Raw genomic sequence first — 19,783 nt, 5'->3', positions numbered from 1 at the left:
AAACACAGGAACTGGGGTGCAGAAAAATGGCAGCACGTGCTCTGGACTGATGAGTCAAAATTTGAAATATTTGGCTGTAGCAGAAGGCAGTTTGTTCACCGAAGGGCTGGAGAGCGGTACACGAATGAGTGTCTGCAGGCAACAGTGAAGCATGGTGGAGGTTCCTTGCAAGTTTGGGGCTGCATTTCTGCAAATGGAGTTGGGGATTTGGTCAGAATTAATGGTCTCCTCAATGCTGAGAAGTACAGGCAGATACTTATCCATCATGCAATACCATCAGGGAGGCATCTGATTGGCCCCAAATTTATTCTGCAGCATGACAACGACCCCAAACATACAGCGAAAGTCATTAAGAACTATCTTCAGCGTAAAGAAGAGCAAGGAGTCCTGGGAGTGATGGTATGGCCCCCACAGAGCCCTGATCTCAACATCATCGAGTCTGTCTGGGATTACATGAAGAGAGAGAAGCAACTGAGGCTGCCTAAATCCACAGAAGAACTGTGGTTAGTTCTCCAAGATGTTTGGGCCAACCTACCTGCCGAGTTCCTTCAAAAACTGTGTGCAAGTGTACCTTTGTTAATTGATAAATATAAACTATTAACATCTAACGTCTATTTTTGAAAGCATTCTTATTTTACAGCATTTTTTCACACCTGCCTAAAACTTTTGCTCAGTACTGTGTATATATATATATATATATATATACATATATATATATATATATATATATATATATATATATATATATATATATATGCATTGACCAGTTTACCCTGGTTTGCCATGTTTATTAACATGCTTTACCTTGCTCTACTTTACCATACTTTACTGTCCTTCATCACTTTGCTTTATAACACTTTGCTATGCTTTTACTATGTTAATGTTTTAAAAAACGTTTTAAATCAACAAGCCAGGAAGTGAATTGAAGGCATAAATATAACTGTTATATTTTTCAACTAGTAGCATCTCTTTTACCTTTAAAATACTCGTTGTACACGTGCTAGTGAATAGAAGCGGACTTTAGTTCGGGTTCAGGGTTTTTATTTCGTTAGATGAAAGCACTTTAAAGGTTAGTCTCTATACGCTGCTGAACAATCTCCCCCACAACACTGTACAGATAACATCAGTATGAAGGCTGGCTTTTTAATGAAACTGTCAAAAAGGTCACACTTCTGAAAGAACCAAGAGCAGATGCCTCGCTTTTTAACAGTGACATGCTTTATCAGTTTGAAAAAAGAAAATAAAAAAAAAAAACTCAGTTTAATTGCTTTACAGTGTGTAACCGGGATCATTATAACTACATTGAATACATATTAAGGTTTGTTGGCCCCTAGTCATTATGCTTTAATTTAAAAAAAAAAACCCTTTCATGGATCATTTATTGAAAATAGCTAACAAAAAAAACAAACATTTGAAGTAGTTTTGGACACATAATACATATATTTTTGAAAAATAAGTTTGATTTTGCTGAGCTCCCTGAATCTTTGGAATATAATTTATGTGTTTGCACTGAAACCAATAGAACATCGGTCACCTTAATAGTGTTGAGTTTACTGAAAACAAAAATGAATGAATGAATAATCATGTAAGTTATAATCATACTTTCAGAGCTTCTTACCAGAAAGTCTCTGTGTGATTAAATATCCTGTGCTTTACTTCTAATCCACTCATTCCCAGCACACGCCATCACTGTTTGAAAGCAACGTCAATGAATTCACCTGGCAAATTCAGTGCAAAACTAGCCACTAAAGTCTCAAATCGAAAATTGCCTACCGTCAAACAGGCAGATATATCAGACTGATATATGAGATGTACTGATTTGACAGCAAAAAAAGGAAAACTGCTGTGTACCAAAATGATCAATAAGAAAAAAGAAAAAGAGAAAAGGATATTTCAGGTACTTAAAAAGGTAGAATAATTGATTACAAATCAATTATCAGGACGTTTCGGACTACAAGTCCTTCATCGGTTGAATACAAAAAAACAGTGCTTTAAGAAGTTGATAAAAAACAAACAAGTTGTCTTTTAAACAAAATTCCAGAATGTTGATGATGTTGATGATGTTGATGATGATGATGATGATGACCTTAGAATGTTCATTCCAAATAGCTCCAAAGTGCCTAGTTTGAAAATAAGTTCACATTCCTTTTGTTTCCTGACAACATTAGTTCCATAGCATTGAACCATCCCACAAATTGTAATGTCTTCTATAGTGTGGTCATTTCTGTTAAAATGTCTGGCGACAGGAAAGGTAGAGGTGTTAATTCTTATGCTTCTCAGATGTTCCACGAAGCGAACAAATTTGGTACGTTATATGCTGTTTTTGGTCTTTTACAAGTCATTCTTTAGTACCTCACACCAATCTAATATGGCTGCCCGATCTAATATGAACCGTTGCATGATGTAAAAACCAAACCTTTTGTGTATGACTTTGAACTCTAAAACCAGCAGTTAATGAGGCGCTAACAAGCCACACAGTGGGCATTTCGTCAAGCATCTGTGTTGTGAGTACCTGCAGTGTTTCATACTTAACTGTTTCTTTAATTAGTCGTGTGTTGGAATATGTGTTTTGTGTATGCAATCATTCGTTAAACGTGCCTTGACCGTCCCCTTAGTAAGATATTTTGGCACCGACAGTGCCCACTATCTCCAATAATGCATTTACGTCTTCCATTTGTCCCCATATACCATGCTATAAAAGCACATGGTCGCAATTCAACATCATTGGTTCACTTTTCAGCACTTATTTATGCTTATCCAATGAGAATGAATGGTTTTAACTTCCATATTGGTACGCTACCATTTGTAACCACCTTTCCCTGTGGAACTCACAGGGTTAACTGACGTTACTTAAAGGAACAGTACGCCATTTAAAGCATACAAAATGTGAATGAATTCAATGTAAAATTACAGATGTACTATATGTAAAAGAAACACAAGATCTGCTTGCGGCCTCATAGTGGAGGGGTGAACCTAGAAAACAGAATAACCTTGCTAAGGGACAAGTGGCTGACTAAGAATTGGAAAGCGAAGAACTAGAAAAGAGATAGTAGAAAAGCTAACGGATGCTGATCCTTGTAGATAAGGGGGTTACGTTGATGACTAACTGAGAACAAAAAAGAAAATAATAATAACAAGAAACTTCACAGTAAGACAAGACCCTACTCGCAAAGTTATTTGAAGAGTGTTTTGAGGAATGAAACACATTTTGATATTCAAGTAACTGTTTTGGACTCTTTTTCTTATTAATATGAATATGCATTTAAATTACTGAAACAGATTTTGCAAGCAGTGTTGTGAATGGGGCCTACAGAGCAATGAAATACGTTGGAGGAAATGAGAATGCACTACCTTCACCATCCTCAAAAAAAAAAAAAAAAAGCCACCCAAATTTAAACAGAGGCAGGGGGCTGGTTGCTAGGCGATGCAATGGCCCCCGTAGACAGTCCATTAATTAGAACAAGCATGGTTCTGAAAAGGAGAGCCGTGCTTTGATGGCACATCATGACCATTACTGGCTGCCCTCCCCTGAACGGCAGCCAGACAAACGTCTGTAATCTTTATCTCAAATCAAAAGCTTCTTGGAAAGAGCAATGCTCAATTTCCAGAAAGCAACGTTACTCCAGTTTTAAATTTGTAGAATACCTGAACATGAAGGTTGGCATTACGCTAAGCTGTAAGAGTCTTCAGAGTGTCACCTCAGCAGGCTTTCCCCATGCTACATGTCTCCCTAATACTGCTCAGTAAAGGTGATTAGGCTTATAGTCACGCAAGCTGCTGCAGAACCACAGCAAAGATGTCGTACCTAAAACAGAGGTTGCACCATGTGCTGGTTGGGAGAGTTATCTTTGGAATTAAAAAATTTCAAACGTAAAATGGTTTAAATTTGCATGTCACATGCTGTCAGGGCTTTTAGAATAATAATAGTGTCTGATTCGTTGTTTAAACCTATACCTGTAGTGAATGGGTTTGTTGTTACCTGACCTCAATACAGAATAAAACCTTAATTATCTGTTTTGATAAGCAAAAGGTCATAATCCAGAACCACTCAGAATGACAGCAAACACCCTAAAAAGGCAACTAATGAAATTACATTCCAAGCTGTACATTCTTAAATGAAATGGTATGTTTTTTTTTTATATAACAAAATACAGGTGTTTTCTTCTAAACGTTAATGCCAGACTGGTCCAGTCGTAGTTTTTTTTTTTTTTTTTTTTTTTTGCAAACTCTTTATCTGTTCTTTTGCAAACTCTTTATCTATGAAAAAAGATGAAGAGAAAGCAAATTCAAATCTATTTACAGGATGTCATTTATAGAGATAAGAGACCATATTCTTAAGCAGCCTGCAAAGCATCTGTAATCCCTCAACCACACCCACTGACACGCGGTTATATAAATAATATCCACCTTTCTCATTTCAGAAACAAGCTTAAGGTATATTAAAGATTAAAAAAAATAAAATTCAAATTCACACGTAGCTTATAGTTTCAGTTTGAGGAGCTCGAATTGGTGTCAAATGTGCGGTTTTGAAAGAAGTATGTTTTATAGCAAACATATTTTAGTTTGAAAAAAATCATAGTTGCTACCAAGTTCTATTTGCAAACCTTAGTGACCGTTTTGTCTCTACCCCTTCAATGGCTGCAATTAACCAACCAGCTACTTCCCCTAATGAGTGACATGCTTTGCAGCTAGTGACACGCTTTGAAACCAAATGGCCTAAGTTAAATAGTAACAGGCGACCTGAATGTAAAGGTAAACAAAATGAGAACTTTCTTTAAACAAAGTATTTCTTTCTCATCCTGCTTTGAGGATCTACAGTTATGAATACGAGAGGCAACATGTTCCCCCCCACCCCCCCATCAATGATGCCTACAATATAACACAATCGATACACACTGTCAAATGCAATCCCCTGGGCTCTCTCTTGGGGCATTGTGTTGAACAACGTGCATACCACTCAAATACTACACTGCTATCAGCTCAATCAGACCATTCCTCGTGCTGGTAAACAACTTTGTTTTTCTGACACCAGATCAGGGAGTTGTCATGAAGACCTTACCACAGTAAAAATGACCTAAATTGATACCATTCTGTCACAGAGGCCATGAAGGCAGCCACAGACTAAAAAATGTGCGAATGATGCTTTCGACTGTAGCACAAGAATAGATATTCTCTGTACTTCAAAAAACTAGAATCTACAGAATCTTGTAGCCCCTTCATGAAGGAGAAGGGAGAGTGGTGGTGCTGCTCAATCTGGGAGGACCCTGGTCTTGCAGGAATTTACCATTTTCTACCGTCTGTATTTATCCTGGAGGGATCCACTTCCTGCATTACTTATCAAGAGTTTCAATACTTCCAAGACATATTATCTCGATTCCACTTTTATTGACATTTTACAAATGAGAAGACATTGCACTTAATACTTAACATTACTATGGTAGGTCAGAATTGTATTTCTTAAAACAAAAATGTAGTATACAGCATGTTCACAAATCATAATATACATTTTGATCAACATTCCATAACAGATATATGGACGGACGTCTACATTGAAAAAAAAAATGTCAGTGTTTTTCAATTAAAATCTGATCAAATGTATGTGTTTTGAATGTAAAGGATACACTATATCTGACTACATTACAACTACAATTGAATACTACAACTGTCTAGAGCTTTCTGAACAAACAGTTCCATGCCAAAGTGTCAATGGCCAAGGCGACCTGCTGCAGAACGAGCGATGATCCTTACATTTCAGAACTGATGTAGACTCAAACACTACTTGTACAGTACTCATGAGGGACTAAGAGACCTCCAGAAGAAGTTTAATTCACATCATTCACTGGTGGACAGCTACTGTACGACAGCATTTCTCTTTTTCTTCTAGTGTAATATGAAAGTTTGTTTGTGTCAGTGTACATTAACTGCTGCAGAACTGATATTAAAACTATAAATACAGGCTATACACAGACACCAGATTACACGTAATGCATATGCATTTGAGTCAGAAGGCCAAGCACTCATTCGCTTCTAAAATATCAATTTTATACTCCTGTAAACATGTGTTAGTAAGACCAAGTAATAAGTATGTTGTTCATAAAGTAAATCTGACAAACAATGTTATTTTTCTTGATTTCCTACAGCTGGCACATACGGCAGACAGGACTGTGATCATTATAATACCCAGAGCATGATGCTCTTTGTTTTCATGGTCAGGCAGAGTCATTCTAGGGTATCAATAGTCTTCACTGTTCTCTTACGGTAATTCTGTCCGTGGTTAGTCCATGGTTCAAGTTCATGACCATGGCAATAAAATCCAAGTGTGATCAAATAAAACACTCAAGTTCAAACTAGTATTTGTAGTTTGTCTGTGACCTATTTATTGTCACTGGTACACCATGAACCATCGTGTTCAGAAACAGGACTACCCGAGACAATTCAAGAGCAGGGCCATTGCAATCTCCTCACCACGAGATGCTGTTTTGAAAATGAAAGACTATTGTCCTGTTTTAACTGGAAGAACAGCCATCATCTGATGTCATGGCCGTGTACGCAACCCACTGTTTCACATAGTTCGTTGAGTGGTCTTCATCTCTTAAAATGGGGCAATTCACTTGGCCCTTGCTGTCAAAATCAGACTCCACTGGACTGCTGCAGTCCGATTCCACGAACCCACTGTCGATAGTGTCCAGGTCTATTCTTGGGTATCCATACTCCTCTTCGGATCGAACATTGGAGGCAAAAGAATCAAGCGAGAGGCTCTCTGCGTCACGCTGAGGGTACAGGTTTCCAGGCTCGGGCTCCCAATCATTGGAGTGATAGAGTTGCCTAAGAGTTGGCGACTGCATTGGGTTCATTGCCTCGTGGCTTCTCCTTTGATCCACTGACACGCAGCCGGATGAGATGATCACGCCGCCCCTCCTGCTACCCAGCAGACTGTCCTCCTCGGAGCTGCTGGAGCCATCTAGATCCCCAGCAGATGGGTAGTCCAAGCTGACGCCGCTGCCCCTGTAGGCTTCCTGTTCTTCAGATTCATGATACTGAGGACAGCACAGCCTGTCTTCGTCAGAGACCGTAACTGTGTCGATGGAAACATGGCCCGTGGATTTGTCCCTCTGGTCAGTCGTGACGCTTCCACTGGAGAAATAGAGTTTGGAGTCCCTGCTCCTGCCTTGTTCCCCCGAGCGCTTGCCTGAGCTCTCCTCCTCAATCTCGCACAGCTTCTTATGGAAGTCCTGCTGGATGCTCACGACAGCAACTGCCATGTTCTTCTCAGCAAAGTCGAACGCTGAAAATGTGTAGGCAGGGCTGACCCAGCTCTGAAACGAAGCACAAATACACAAGCATTTAGGATGGACACCCATTTTTTTTTTTGCTTTGATATTATTTATTATTTATTTCTAGATGAATGAAACATACTTGCCTATCTATAAATAATAGCAAGTGTCAATTATGGTCCTAAAGTTTAACGGCTTCTTTAAATAGAAATGTAAAGATTATTGATGTCAACAGCCTTTTGTTTCCATGCTTGGTTTGACTGCCTTGTCTTGACAGCCACGCATTCAATTGATTAAACTGCTGGCCGGCTCTTCTGCCAAACACATTTACTGCAGTAAAATTGGCAGTGAAGAACACCCTAAAGTGTCACACCTTTTTCAAAGTTAATAGCTGTCCACCTCTGAAAGTCATGGTTTAGCCTCATGGGACGTTTGGATGACATTTTTGCTGTGATGTTTTTCAAAAGCATTAAGAAGTAAATATCATGCCAGATAACAGCTGCAAAACGTGTGAGATTCATGGTCTCATTATCAATACCTGTGAACTGTGTGGTTAGTCACATTGTTAGTTAACACAAAATTAAACTTTCAAAGTCAAATCTGACTAAAAATAAAAAAGTATCCAAATTGAAAAATACACTTGTTGTCTGTCTACAAGACTAAGAAGGTACTTTGGTTTTAATCGGATATTATGATTGAGTAAATAAGCAAATAAGCAATTACAATGTTACATGATACAATTCACTCCTAATACGGTATATATCGTTAGCTAAGAATGTACTTATAGGCAATGCCTGTTTCAACACCAACACCACGTTGACTGTGTGGTATCAAAACATCAGCTGTCACCCTTTTCCTCTCTTCTTACAGCGTTTCACTTATAGATGTAATCTCTTGTATCTTTCAGCATCTCTGGAACATTAAGCACATTTAGAACTCTTTTGTGCATTCTGGTCCAATTCGTTATCGACAACAGTGGTTTCATTTCACTCAGATAAAAACTGGAGCTCTGCTACAGAACCTGATCCTCTAGCATCAATAAACCAGAACAAAGACTGAATTCTATAATGAAACTACAAATAACGAAACAGTCTGCGTTACACAGTAACTTCTTAGTAATTACATTTCAGTGTATAAGATGTATACAGTTCATGAATCCAGGGTGCATGCTACCCTTTTAGTTCCTAACCCTACCCCCAACAGGGCTCACAGAAACCTTGTTACAATCCAAATTTCTACAAACAATCCATTAAAGAGTCCTGGGAGTTTTGTGGGCTGTGTGTTACATATAAAAAAAAAATATTTAAATAACTCTTAAATTAAAGCTGACAGCCTGTTAAGTAATAAAGAAGAATGAATAGGCAGAAGCAACATTTTTTATATTGCTTCGGCGGACACCTCGCGCTCTGAGGTTGCAGTGTTCTTTATATACATGTGTCGGTTTATCTGAAGTTCAGCATTCTGCTTGTTGTGTCGGACGTAGACAGAAAAGCATCGGCTATAATGTCACCAAAAAAGTGTGACCAAAAAAGTCTTCTTCAGGGCTGGACAGAAATAAGAATCCAAGTTTGACCAAGCCGCCTGTCCTTGTCTTCTATGCTGCTGTATGTCACGTATACATGTGAAAAGACATCAAGTTAGAGACTACAGGCTGTTTTTTTTTTTCTTTTGGTTTACTTTAATTTTAAACATACGTGACTTATTTTAGCGCTTGACCTTGTAATCAGACTGCAAAGATGATCCTTAGCACCACTTTTACAAGACTGGGTGCTGGTGTGGAAAGAGACAGGAAGTTTGTTCCAGCTGCTTGATTTGATAAAGCATGCTTTTTCATTGCAGCCCTGTTTATCTTATGCATAAACAAACTATTTACTACGCTATGTTCTTGGCTTGCTATACCTCAGTAATCACTTATAAAGAGAGTTGCATTTGTTTTATATTATACACACAGTCTTGTTTGCTGTGTTCAGTACAACAAACAAACAAACTAAAAAAAATCCAGCACAGCTATTGATGTATTTCTTTGTATTGTGTGTATGTTTATGCAATGCAGCTCCCAGCTGAATGCAGCACTTGCCTTTTGAAAATGTTTTGTGTCTGCATTTAACTTTTCTTCTGTCTCTATTGAACTTGCATTCACGGAACATTTGCTTATGCTTGTTATTTGGGTGCTGCACTTCTAATACGCTTTGTAAGATAAAGATAAAATGCATTTCCGCCACTCAGTATCTCCATATTCAAATCTGCAAAAGAGATTGTTGTTTTTACAAGTGCTAGCAACCTTGACTGATAAATACTGCTGTAATCTCAGAGAAGATCACAAAGACATGTGCACAGCTGCACAAAAACAAGTTATATCCCGGTAAAGCTTACACAAAACCTTACCCAATATTATTTCACATAACCTCCAGGTTTAAAATTGGTGCCTCTACCCCCAGGGTCAATCTGAGAAACGGAGATGATCAACACTTAAAAAAATAAACTGGTCTTTACAATCTTAAAAAGGAGTTGACAAAGTTAATCCAAGGCAATACTTTAAGAGCAGCACAGAAACCAGGACCAGAGGTCACGCAATTGGAAGTTAAGCAGAGACAGAGTTTAGGAGACACGTCTTTACAGAGAGAGCGGTGAGGTATGGAATGTGTTACTGTTGGTGATGCTGAATCATTGCAATCCTTTAAGATCCGACTTGACAAAGTGTTGAGATCAACCAGCTACTAGAAACCAGACAAGCACTGATGGGCTAAAATACCTCCTTTCGTTGGTAAATTAATTGAGAGTGCATTGCAGGTAAAAGCCTTGAAACATAATGTTTTGAATCCTCACAAAGAAAATAAATGGTGACTGCTAATGGTTCTACTAGTGCTTAATCATGGTACAGTATTAAACCAGAGGCAGGGAACTTTAAACTGTACCACTGCTGCTTTAAATACAGTAAGACCCGCCACAAAAAATACTGAACAAACAATCTGAAGCACGTGGTGTGCATTTTTCAAAGCGAGGAAGAGTGCAGGTACAGGAAGCTGAGACGTGTTGATGCACTCATGAAATAACTGCACACTGTGCTGTTCACAGTTCAGAAGGGCATGTGTATTGTGCATGGTGTGTATGGGTGTACCTGCATGGTGTGTATGGGTGTACCTGCATGGCGTGTATGGGTGTACCTGCATGGTGTGTATGGGTGTACCTGCATGGTGTGTATGGGTGTACCTGCAGGGTGTGTATGGGTGTACCTGCAGGGTGTGTATGGGTGTACCTGCATGGCGTGTATGGGTGTACCTGCATGGTGTGTATGGGTGTACCTGCATGGTGTGTATGGGTGTACCTGCAGGGTGTGTATGGGTGTACCTGCATGGTGTGTATGGGGTGTACCTGCATGGTGTGTATGGGTGTACCTGCATGGTGTGTATGGGTGTACCTGCATGGTGTGTATGGGTGTACCTGCATGGTGTGTATGGGTGTACCTGCATGGTGTGTATGGGTGTACCTGCATGGTGTGTATGTGTTGGCTTGTTTGCCTCACTTTCATAGGAAAAAATGATGAATCCTACAAAGTGAGAGGATTCTTGTTTCAGGATCTTGTTTTTCTCATATTGAGAATAGCAAATCATTTCATGTACCGAGTGCGTATTTTGCATGTAGAGGCGTCAGGTTTTGTTTTTCACCATGAATTGAATACTGATTGTTGATCAGTCATACACGCAGTCATATAGGCAGTCATACGGAGAGCTTAAGGTTTTTATATTGACAAAAAAACCTTTAAAGCTTTTGATGGGTTCTCCATTGTTTATGGTCAGTTCATGGTGCCACACCCAAACTCTTTATACTAGGTCTCCCAGCACAGTTCAATCAGGTAATTACATTAGTGAATGTTATGCTGTATGTTTTCATAAAGAAGTGGGTGCTGTAATGAGAGACGTCATGCACGGCATGGACACACCTGTAAAGCAATAGGATTCGAATTACAGAGCTTTAAGCCCCCTTGTGGACAAAGTGATTATAGCTGATTAAATCACTCTGCAAGCTTATGTGTCATGCACTTCGATTCACGCTTTCAGACCGATGAGATCTACTGTACATCAGGCAGGAGCCTTATAGCTCTGACCTCTTGAAGAACTATGGAAATGTTTCTTCTGATTTCTATATTAGTGTTTCAACAGCACTTCAAGATCAGAGTTATTTTAACTACAGCGCACTTCTCGTTGTTTAGATTCACAGCCTCACTACAGCTCTCAGCATCAGGTCTAGCACCCCCTCTAGTGGATATAATAATTACTACAGCTGTTCTTGTTACATTTCTTGTCATGCACTCGCGGCAGAGCGTTGCAGGGGGAGCAGGTTAATAATAAGACGTGTTTTTGAGAGGCTACACTGGCGCTTCAAAGTCATTTAAGAGTTAAAGATTTTAAAAGTCACCAGCGTGAGAGATGACTGGAACAGAAAGACATACAATATGGATCTAAAACAACAGAAAGACCCATAAATTACTTGAACTCTTTCCCCTTACACCTATACTAAGTTTTCTTTAATATAAGAATATAAGTTTTGTACTGTAATGCAAATATAATTGCAACCCCTGACTATCTCTTAAATCTTACTGATAACAAACAGAAATTACATTAAATTATCATCCTAGTGTCTTCCATAAACAACTCAACTACAAGTTTGCTACCAAGGGCCCTTAACTAAGTATATATATATATATATATATATATATATATATATATATATATATATATATATATATATATATATATATTTTAATGATTCATTGTGGCATTTGAAGAACATTAACATGAGTGAAGAAATGCCGTGACTATCAAGGAGAATTCTGCCTTAGTTCTCAGATTCATCCTCATTGATGTCCACTCGTTCTGAGAATATGTGTTGAACTTTTGATCAAGTTAGTCAAATATATATTTATATATATATTTACTTAACTGACTTTCATTAATTTTCAGGACAGCTCTTCTGTCTCCAGCCCCTTTAGAATAATAACCTTTGGAATATTTAAAAAACTACCCCTAAATAGAAAAAAACATCTAAAAATAGCCCATGAGAGCAAAACTTAACAACATCTGTGCTAGAGACGTTGCTCGTGATATTTTCCACTGAGCGCTGAGCTGACAGCCGGCGCCGAAACCTCTTCAAAGAAGAGTGACGTGCGCTCTGTGGTCAAAGTGCCTCACCTACAATTTCCCCTCTTCCGTTCTGTCTGTGAAACTCCCCACCATATAGAAAGTGCCATGAAGACCTCTGAAAGCAATGAGTCATGCAGTGAGATATCAGTGTTGCTACCTTGAAGTCCCCTGAGTGGAGAACATAGAGTGGCTTGAAGAAATCCTCCGGGCTGGGGATGAGGCAACACAGCTTCTTCTGCAGCCCTCTGTCAGAGAAAACAGAAACAAGACATGAGTCCAGACCGCCTTGTCATTGTTAATGAGCAGAGCTGAAGCACAAGGAGGGCTCCCAACTCAATCAGAAACAACTTGCTTTGTCCCTTCTTCCCAAACCTCAGCCTGGACTTTCCTATTTGTTTACACCTCTCTCAGAGTGCAACATTTACATTGCTATGAAAAATCATGAAACAAAATATGTTAACTATAGGAAAATATAAGACTACGAATCTAATATCAATTACAGAATTGAGTTCAGTTTATTTGCTTTGTGCACTCAGGGCCGGCACAGGTGCACCTCAATAGTGCAAGCACTAATTCAAAGAGAGACGTCATTTTCTAGCACAATGGCTTTGAAGTTGCCCATCAAGTAACGTTCATTTAGTTATTCAAAACCTTTTTCAATTAAAAAACAACTACTTTCCCCTCTATAAGCTCTTCATGAGTGTGTGGGATGGCAGTGGGGTGGGGGTGTCTTTGGATTGTGTCTTATCCTCCTCTGCAAAATAGATGAGCTTCAAAAGCACATCCTCTGACAAGGGGGCCTCTGACAAGTGGAAAAAAGATTTTAAAAAAAAGGCAGAAAAGGAAAGAGTTTCTCTGTGCAAACGAGAGGGACAGCACCAGCCTGCGCTTTAGAGATCTCTGTTCAATAAAGATAAGCAGAGGGCTGGCTGCCAGGAAAGGGTTTGGTTTCCAATGTCAAATTGGTCCAGTCATTCATCAATACTTGTTTGTCAGCATGCAAGGGGCACTGTAGAAATGAACCGAATTATAGAGAAATTATCAGCCGGGGCACTGATGTAAACTGAGTCAGTTTCTGGCCTTGGTACACCAAGGCGGCAGTAAAAATGTCAGGAAAATCATCTTTGAAAACACTCGGTGCAGAAGTTAACTGCTATTGATTAGTACTCCATTGTAAACTGAGGGAAGGACAGCTTCTCTTGTTTTGAAATCAACACGTTAATGAATGGATTAATTGAATACCAGCCAATAAAGCAATTCCGAGCACAGGTACTGAGTAACAGCACACCCCTAGTAACTATGTTTCCTTTCTTCTTTTTGTAAGAGTGTGTTGAGACCCTCCAGGCTTTCACTTACTTCTGGGGAAAAAGCCCTCTGCAGTCTCAGCATCAGCAGTAAAGCAGTGGAGCAGAAAGAAATTCAACTTCCTCTTCCTTGCTCTGCACAAACAGCTTTGACATGATTGCTTTTCTGTGACAGCAGTGCTGAAGTGCATGAACTGCGATTCTCAGAAAGCTAGTTAGCTTTGGGCACTCATCTCAGCAATATCCTGTACTGTTTGAAACAGACAAAGCTCTGCTATTATATAGACCAGATTTTGTAACCTGTGCAAGGCTTGCATATAATACCACTAAGACAGGATTGAAAGCTCATTTCCTGTATTCATATGCTTACACTTTGTTTTTTCGTTTTTTTTTCACGTAGATACTTTATTAAATGACTTGCAAGGTTTGTGGTTTTCAGATGTAGGAGGTATTGCAAGGAAAAGTATGTGACTACTCTCATATATAAGGAACCAGAGCAATGCATAGCTAGTCATCTTAACCACACATCCGGTATGATCTTTATGCTGAAAACTATATTAATGTCAATAATGTTATAAAGTGATGTTGCCGCTGCTAGGGCACATTATTTCCATAAAGTGTATAGATAGAGATGGGATGCATGTAGGGTCTTTGTTTCGATTTCATTGGCAGGAGGTCTGGCTCTTTTGTCAAGATCTGGGCTGATTAAAACCGGGGTCAAGTCTCCACCTATTCCACTGAGTTGTCCGGGCGATCCCAGCATCGGCCCCTCAGGACACTTCACCATTCACTCTCGAGTTTGTTAAAGTGTCTGATCCGATCCAGTGTACGTGACGACAGACAGACAGACTCTCTTGTATTATTTTATAACCCCGATACTTACTTTGTTCTAATTCCGACTGAGAGCCCCACTGCAAGCAGCAGCACCAACACAGCCATCACTGCGTAGATCTCGTACCACAGCCTCCCTTTACCTGTTAGAAATAAAATGAATGAAATCATCAGTGTCTTCTTGAGGCCCACACCCAGTACTAATGAGAAGACTGCCTCTGCATGAGCAACACAACATTTGATGGTTCCCATTTCCACCCCTATCCACCCCTCCCTATAAATCCCCCCCCAGGAGATTTTCCAGTAGTGTGCAAAATGAACAGAAGTGAATCTGAATAGTTTTGTAACTCGACCCCAGGGAGTTTAAGGTATAGGTCTGCAGTGTGAGAACATACAGGCTGCAGAATGCAATGACAGGACCCGCTGGGTCATCTCCTCGAAGTGGGGCTGATGGGACAGGAGTCCCCTCGATACACACTTACACTGAGTCTTCCAAGTGACCGGCAGACTCCACTCGCTCCAGGAACCAGAATAGCCACTGCTTATTTTGGGTCCGGCCCGGGCTTCAGCAACATACATCGCACAGTCCTCCAGTTTGTCTAACGGCAGGAATATGTTTCTCTGGTCCTCCTCTAAATGTTTTTTAGTTTGGCTCTGTGAAAAAAGGAAAATGTTTCAATGGACCTGACTGCGCAGTGCATAAACTGATGCTGGCACCAAAGGTGTGAAATCAACGCAACATTAATTGAATTTGGCATTCCATTTCCATTCCTGCCACATTCCCTCATCTCAGCAGGAGCCTGGTACGCTGTCCTGGTTTCACTTCCCCAAGCTGACAATGAAAACCGTTCCTACCTCCCACAATTGCTCCTCCTTCTTGTAGCGCACCTCGTACTCCAGCTCATCGTTCAGGAAGTCCTCCTCAGTGTAGATCATCTCCCAGGAGATATTGTAACCCTTCTTGTCACTTGTTAGTCCAAGGTTAAAAGGCGGTGGTGGTTTTACTGTCAAACGAAACACATAACAAAGGGTGAGACAGACTTGGCCAAAGCAGCCGTCAGGATTCATACTGTGGATTCAAAGTGCAAAGCAGCTGTCAGGAATCATACTGTGGATTCAAAGAGCAAAGCAGTCGTCAGGATTCATACTGTGGATTCAAAGTGCAAAGCAGCCATCAGGATTCATACTGTGGATTCAAAGTGCAAAGCAGCCCTCAGGAATCATACTGTGGATTCAAAGTGCAAAGCAGCCCTCAGGAATCATACTGTGGATTCAAAGAGCAAAGCCGAACCAGGATTCATACTGTGGATTCAAGTGCAAAGCCGAACAGGGTCGAGAAACACTGACGCTTTCACATAATCAGAGCGTGCAATTATTACCATTGCTATTATTATTGCTGCAGACAGCTTTGTGAAAACTCAGAATCAGGATAACAAAAAGTAGCCTATTTTGAGTCAATCTGCCCAGCTGACGTGGTAGCAAGGGTGAGGCATTAACCACAGTTATCTTTCTGGAAGAGTCGCTGAAATTTTATAGGTGTGAAAACAGAAAATGAAACCAGCCCTGGTATGTGTCAGCTCTGATGCAGGTGAAAGTGGAGCTCATCTGAGTGACGGGGTCTTGCAGGAAATTCCCCCTAATCCCCCTTTGAAGGTCTTGCCCTTTACTTTAGTCCCACGTTATGCCTTCGTTCTTTGGTAAGGACATATGCCTTTATAGTGTAATTTCTTAAGTTACAAATTCCATGCTTCTAAATTCTTTTGGTTCTACAGTATGTGTTAATTAAAAAAAAAAAAAGTTTGCTACAAAAGCAATGTCTTAGAAAGGAGATGAATAGGAATACTCATGTTTGTAAAATGTACGATGGTCTTCAGCATACAGTATACATGCCAACATTGGATTCCTTGTAGGTTCTCTCTCTCTCTCTCTCTCTCTCTCTCTCTCTCTCTCATCTCTCATAATCTTTTCGGATTGTGATTTCATTCTCAAACTACTTTTCAGATTTTTTTTCCCCTCTGTTGTCCCTGTTATAACACTGGTGAGGGCATTAGCCGAATCTTTTTGTACAGTCTCTGTTTGGGGTGCTGGAGGAATGTTCTCTGTACTTACTGTTCTCCGCAATGCTCACATAGGCACACCCTGTGCGTTCCTCCTCTTGCTCGCTGCTGACCTTCTGCACACACACAGTGTAATTCTGATTTGTTAAAAGATCCTCCATACTCATAACACACCAGTGCCTTGCCACAGAACCGCTTTCAACAGGCTCCAGTCTGCAGCTTGAATTCCACGGGTAGTTATCCCTTTAAAACAAACAAAATACCTTAGTGAGTTATATCCCTTGGTCTCACACTACGCTACAGAAGTCTGCATCACCAATATAAAATTTAAAATTATATTATACAGTATTTATAAGGATACTAACAATATTCTTAAGATTGAAATACCAAATAATAAAAACTATGATGACTGTGTGCAATTAATGTTTAATTTTAACAATGCATAAAATCAGGTCTAGAAAAGGTTTCATGAGATCCGCAAAAACATTATTTAAAAAGCATAGGGCCCGGTGTTTCTACATGCTGTACACACAAACTACGTATACATGGTTTTGGAGCAAGACAAAAGAAGTACGAGGTTTAAAAAGTTCTCCAAAACTGTCAATAAAATGCACACTGTGAAAATCATTTTGTGATAGTGTATTGTTCTGTATGTTGCCACTTAACGCAGATGAGTGTGTCATTGTTATATTATTCCACCAGGGGCAGTAAGGAACACATAACTATCCATCAATGACCACTTGCACAATGCAGGTACAGTATTTGGGAGTGTCTACAGTATTGACTAACTTGATCAAAAGTTCAACACATATTCTCAGAACGAGTGGACATCAATGAGGATGAATCTGAGAACTAAGGCAGAATTCTCCTTGATAGTCACGGCATTTCTTCACTCATGTTAATGTTCTTCAAATGCCACAATGAATCATTAAAATATATATATATATATATATATATATATATATATATATATATATATATATATATATATATTGAAAAAGTTTTAAAAAATGCAAATAAGCGTGGTCCTGAAATAATGCACTTTTGAAATGTCATTCTGACATTCTGCAAAAACAAACACAAAAAAAGAGTTGCTCTTTCTGCAGTTGTTATCTCAATGATGAAAGCCTGACATTTATAAAAGGGAAGGTGGTGTCTGTGACTGATCGCAGGAAGAGCAGAACAGCCTGATGCGACGGCATCAGACTCCTAACTTACCACCGAGTTAGCAGCTCGTACTGGGAGGAAGGCAGGGCGCCGGTGCAGAAGCAGCTCAATGAGCTGATGTAGTCTGTGAAGCAGTCCGTCACATTACAGGAGCATGTAGCTGCAGATAAACAGAAGGCATTTATACTTTCCACTGCACCAATGATTCTAATTACCAGTCCTTTGAACAAATGCCATGCTATGCTAGTGATCTAAGCAGGAGCACTTTCTTTTAAAAGCCGGTTTTGTTTATCTCCCAGATTCTTAGATGATCACTGTGTTCATGTATACTCTAAGGGTAAGCTTTCGCAGATAAGCCCATGTGAGATCATGGACAGTTCAAATGCAATTGTAAGGTCCGCTATATAAAGGCAGCAGTGTGGAGTAGTGGTTAGGGCTCTGGACTCTGGACCGGAGGGTCGTGGGTTCAATCCCAGGTGGGGGACACTGCTGCTGTACTCTTGAGCAAGGTACTTTACCTAGATTGCTCCAGTAAAAACCCAAATGGGTAATTGTATGTCAAAATAATGTGTAAAAAAATAATGTAATTGTATGTAAAAAATAATGTGATATCTTGTAACAATTCTCAGTCGCCCTGGATAAGGGCGTCTGCTAAGAAAGAAATAATAATAATAAAGTCCACGATCTGCTCTGTGATGTTCAACGGGATTAGGCTAAGTGCTCCGTGTCTGCCTGTACAGTTTGAAATTTGAATGTGCCGCCCCTGCATGCTCTGCGACGCTCAGCCATAGGCAGGGACAGGATGTTGAAAAGAATTGTGGGAAATGTCGTTTTAAGACCTTGAAATATACCTTTCCTTCTGTGCCTGATCCCACATTTCCCACAATTCTTTCAACGTCCCATCCCTGCCTATTGGCTGAGCGTCGCAGAGCATGCACAGGCGGCACATTCAAATTTCAAATTTAGCCTATTTGTTGTTAAGTTACTAACTGTCTCTGTTGAACCGAATACTGTTTTGTTTTTAGCCGTATTTGTATTTTCATCGGCAGACGCGCTCTGGATGCAAGCACAGTGCTGACATGTCATTTCCTAAAATTATATTAAGCGAGGTTTCGGGTAAATATAGAAGGATAAAAGGGGAGTGTATATTTGAGCACTAGTACAACAAGACCATGTATGGAATTAAAATGAATGGACTATAGAACTTTTTTGTAACAATTTAATTGGTTTAAAAGCAAACAATATTATCCATAAACTAATGTTAACAGAAAATAAATACAAAAAGAGAATTTCGACAAAAGCTGCCGGGAAGCACTGTCGCTGCTGATTGCTTGTTTCTACGCGCTTTGAAAAGGGAGCCTCGTCTTCCAGAATATCACTTACAATGTGCGCCATCAAAAATAAAAATCAAGTTTATAAAGAAGATGATTTCAGCAAGCTGAAACACCACACGAACACTTGTCATGTGACACTTTCTATATTGGCTTGCTAGCTTGCAATTGGCTGCTGGTCCGCGGCGGTGCGGCACTGAGCGCTGGTTTAACACATACAGGTGTTATATACACCAGCGCCAGGAGGCACTGAGCGCTGGTTTAACATACAGGTGTTATATACACCAGCGCCAGGAGGCACTGAGCGCTGGTTTAACATACAGGTGTTATATACACCAGCGCCAGGAGGCACTGAGCGCTTTTCACCTCCAGAGACAGTAGTAGAAAGCCAATTTTGTAGACTGTATGGTCTTAAAACCTATGGAATTCTATCTTGAGCTTAATACAGATCACTAGTGAGTATACAAGTCTTGCTAAATCTTATGTAAAAAAAAAAAAAAAAAAAAAAAAAAAAAAAATACTAGCTGTTTTTGTTTTCGGATTTAACTTAAATCATGTAATTTTTCCTAGATTTAGCTTAATGCATAAATGTTAACAAAAACATACTTCAAAGTTTTGAAATGCGTACTTTCAGATACAATTTATAAAAAACGCTTATCACAAATTCAACACTGAACA

The 19,783-nt window shown here is 39.6% G+C and overlaps 1 protein-coding gene across 3 annotated transcripts in view; it reads right to left on the bottom strand.

Moving 5' to 3' along the window:
- Positions 1-5,375: 5,375 nt before the first annotated feature.
- Positions 5,376-19,783, bottom strand: part of LOC117431421 (interleukin-21 receptor-like) — a 21,645-nt gene continuing 7,237 nt past the window's right edge. For 2 of the 3 annotated variants that reach the window (XM_058995749.1, XM_034052301.3), the window contains exons 3-9: positions 17,826-17,934; positions 16,660-16,850; positions 15,406-15,554; positions 15,033-15,204; positions 14,603-14,693; positions 12,573-12,660; positions 5,376-7,316 (exon numbers count right to left, since the gene is read on the bottom strand). In XM_058995749.1, the coding sequence (XP_058851732.1) occupies positions 6,507-7,316; positions 12,573-12,660; positions 14,603-14,693; positions 15,033-15,204; positions 15,406-15,554; positions 16,660-16,850; positions 17,826-17,934 (1,610 nt within the window). In that variant the 3' untranslated portion in view covers positions 5,376-6,506. The remainder of the gene's footprint in view (positions 7,317-12,572; positions 12,661-14,602; positions 14,694-15,032; positions 15,205-15,405; positions 15,555-16,659; positions 16,851-17,825; positions 17,935-19,783) is intronic. The other variant, XM_058995750.1, reaches the window with a different exon arrangement.

This window comes from Acipenser ruthenus, chromosome 22, assembly GCF_902713425.1.
Source record: "Acipenser ruthenus chromosome 22, fAciRut3.2 maternal haplotype, whole genome shotgun sequence".
Lineage (NCBI taxonomy): Eukaryota > Metazoa > Chordata > Actinopteri > Acipenseriformes > Acipenseridae > Acipenser > Acipenser ruthenus.
This window is presented reverse-complemented; position numbering and strand designations above follow the sequence as displayed.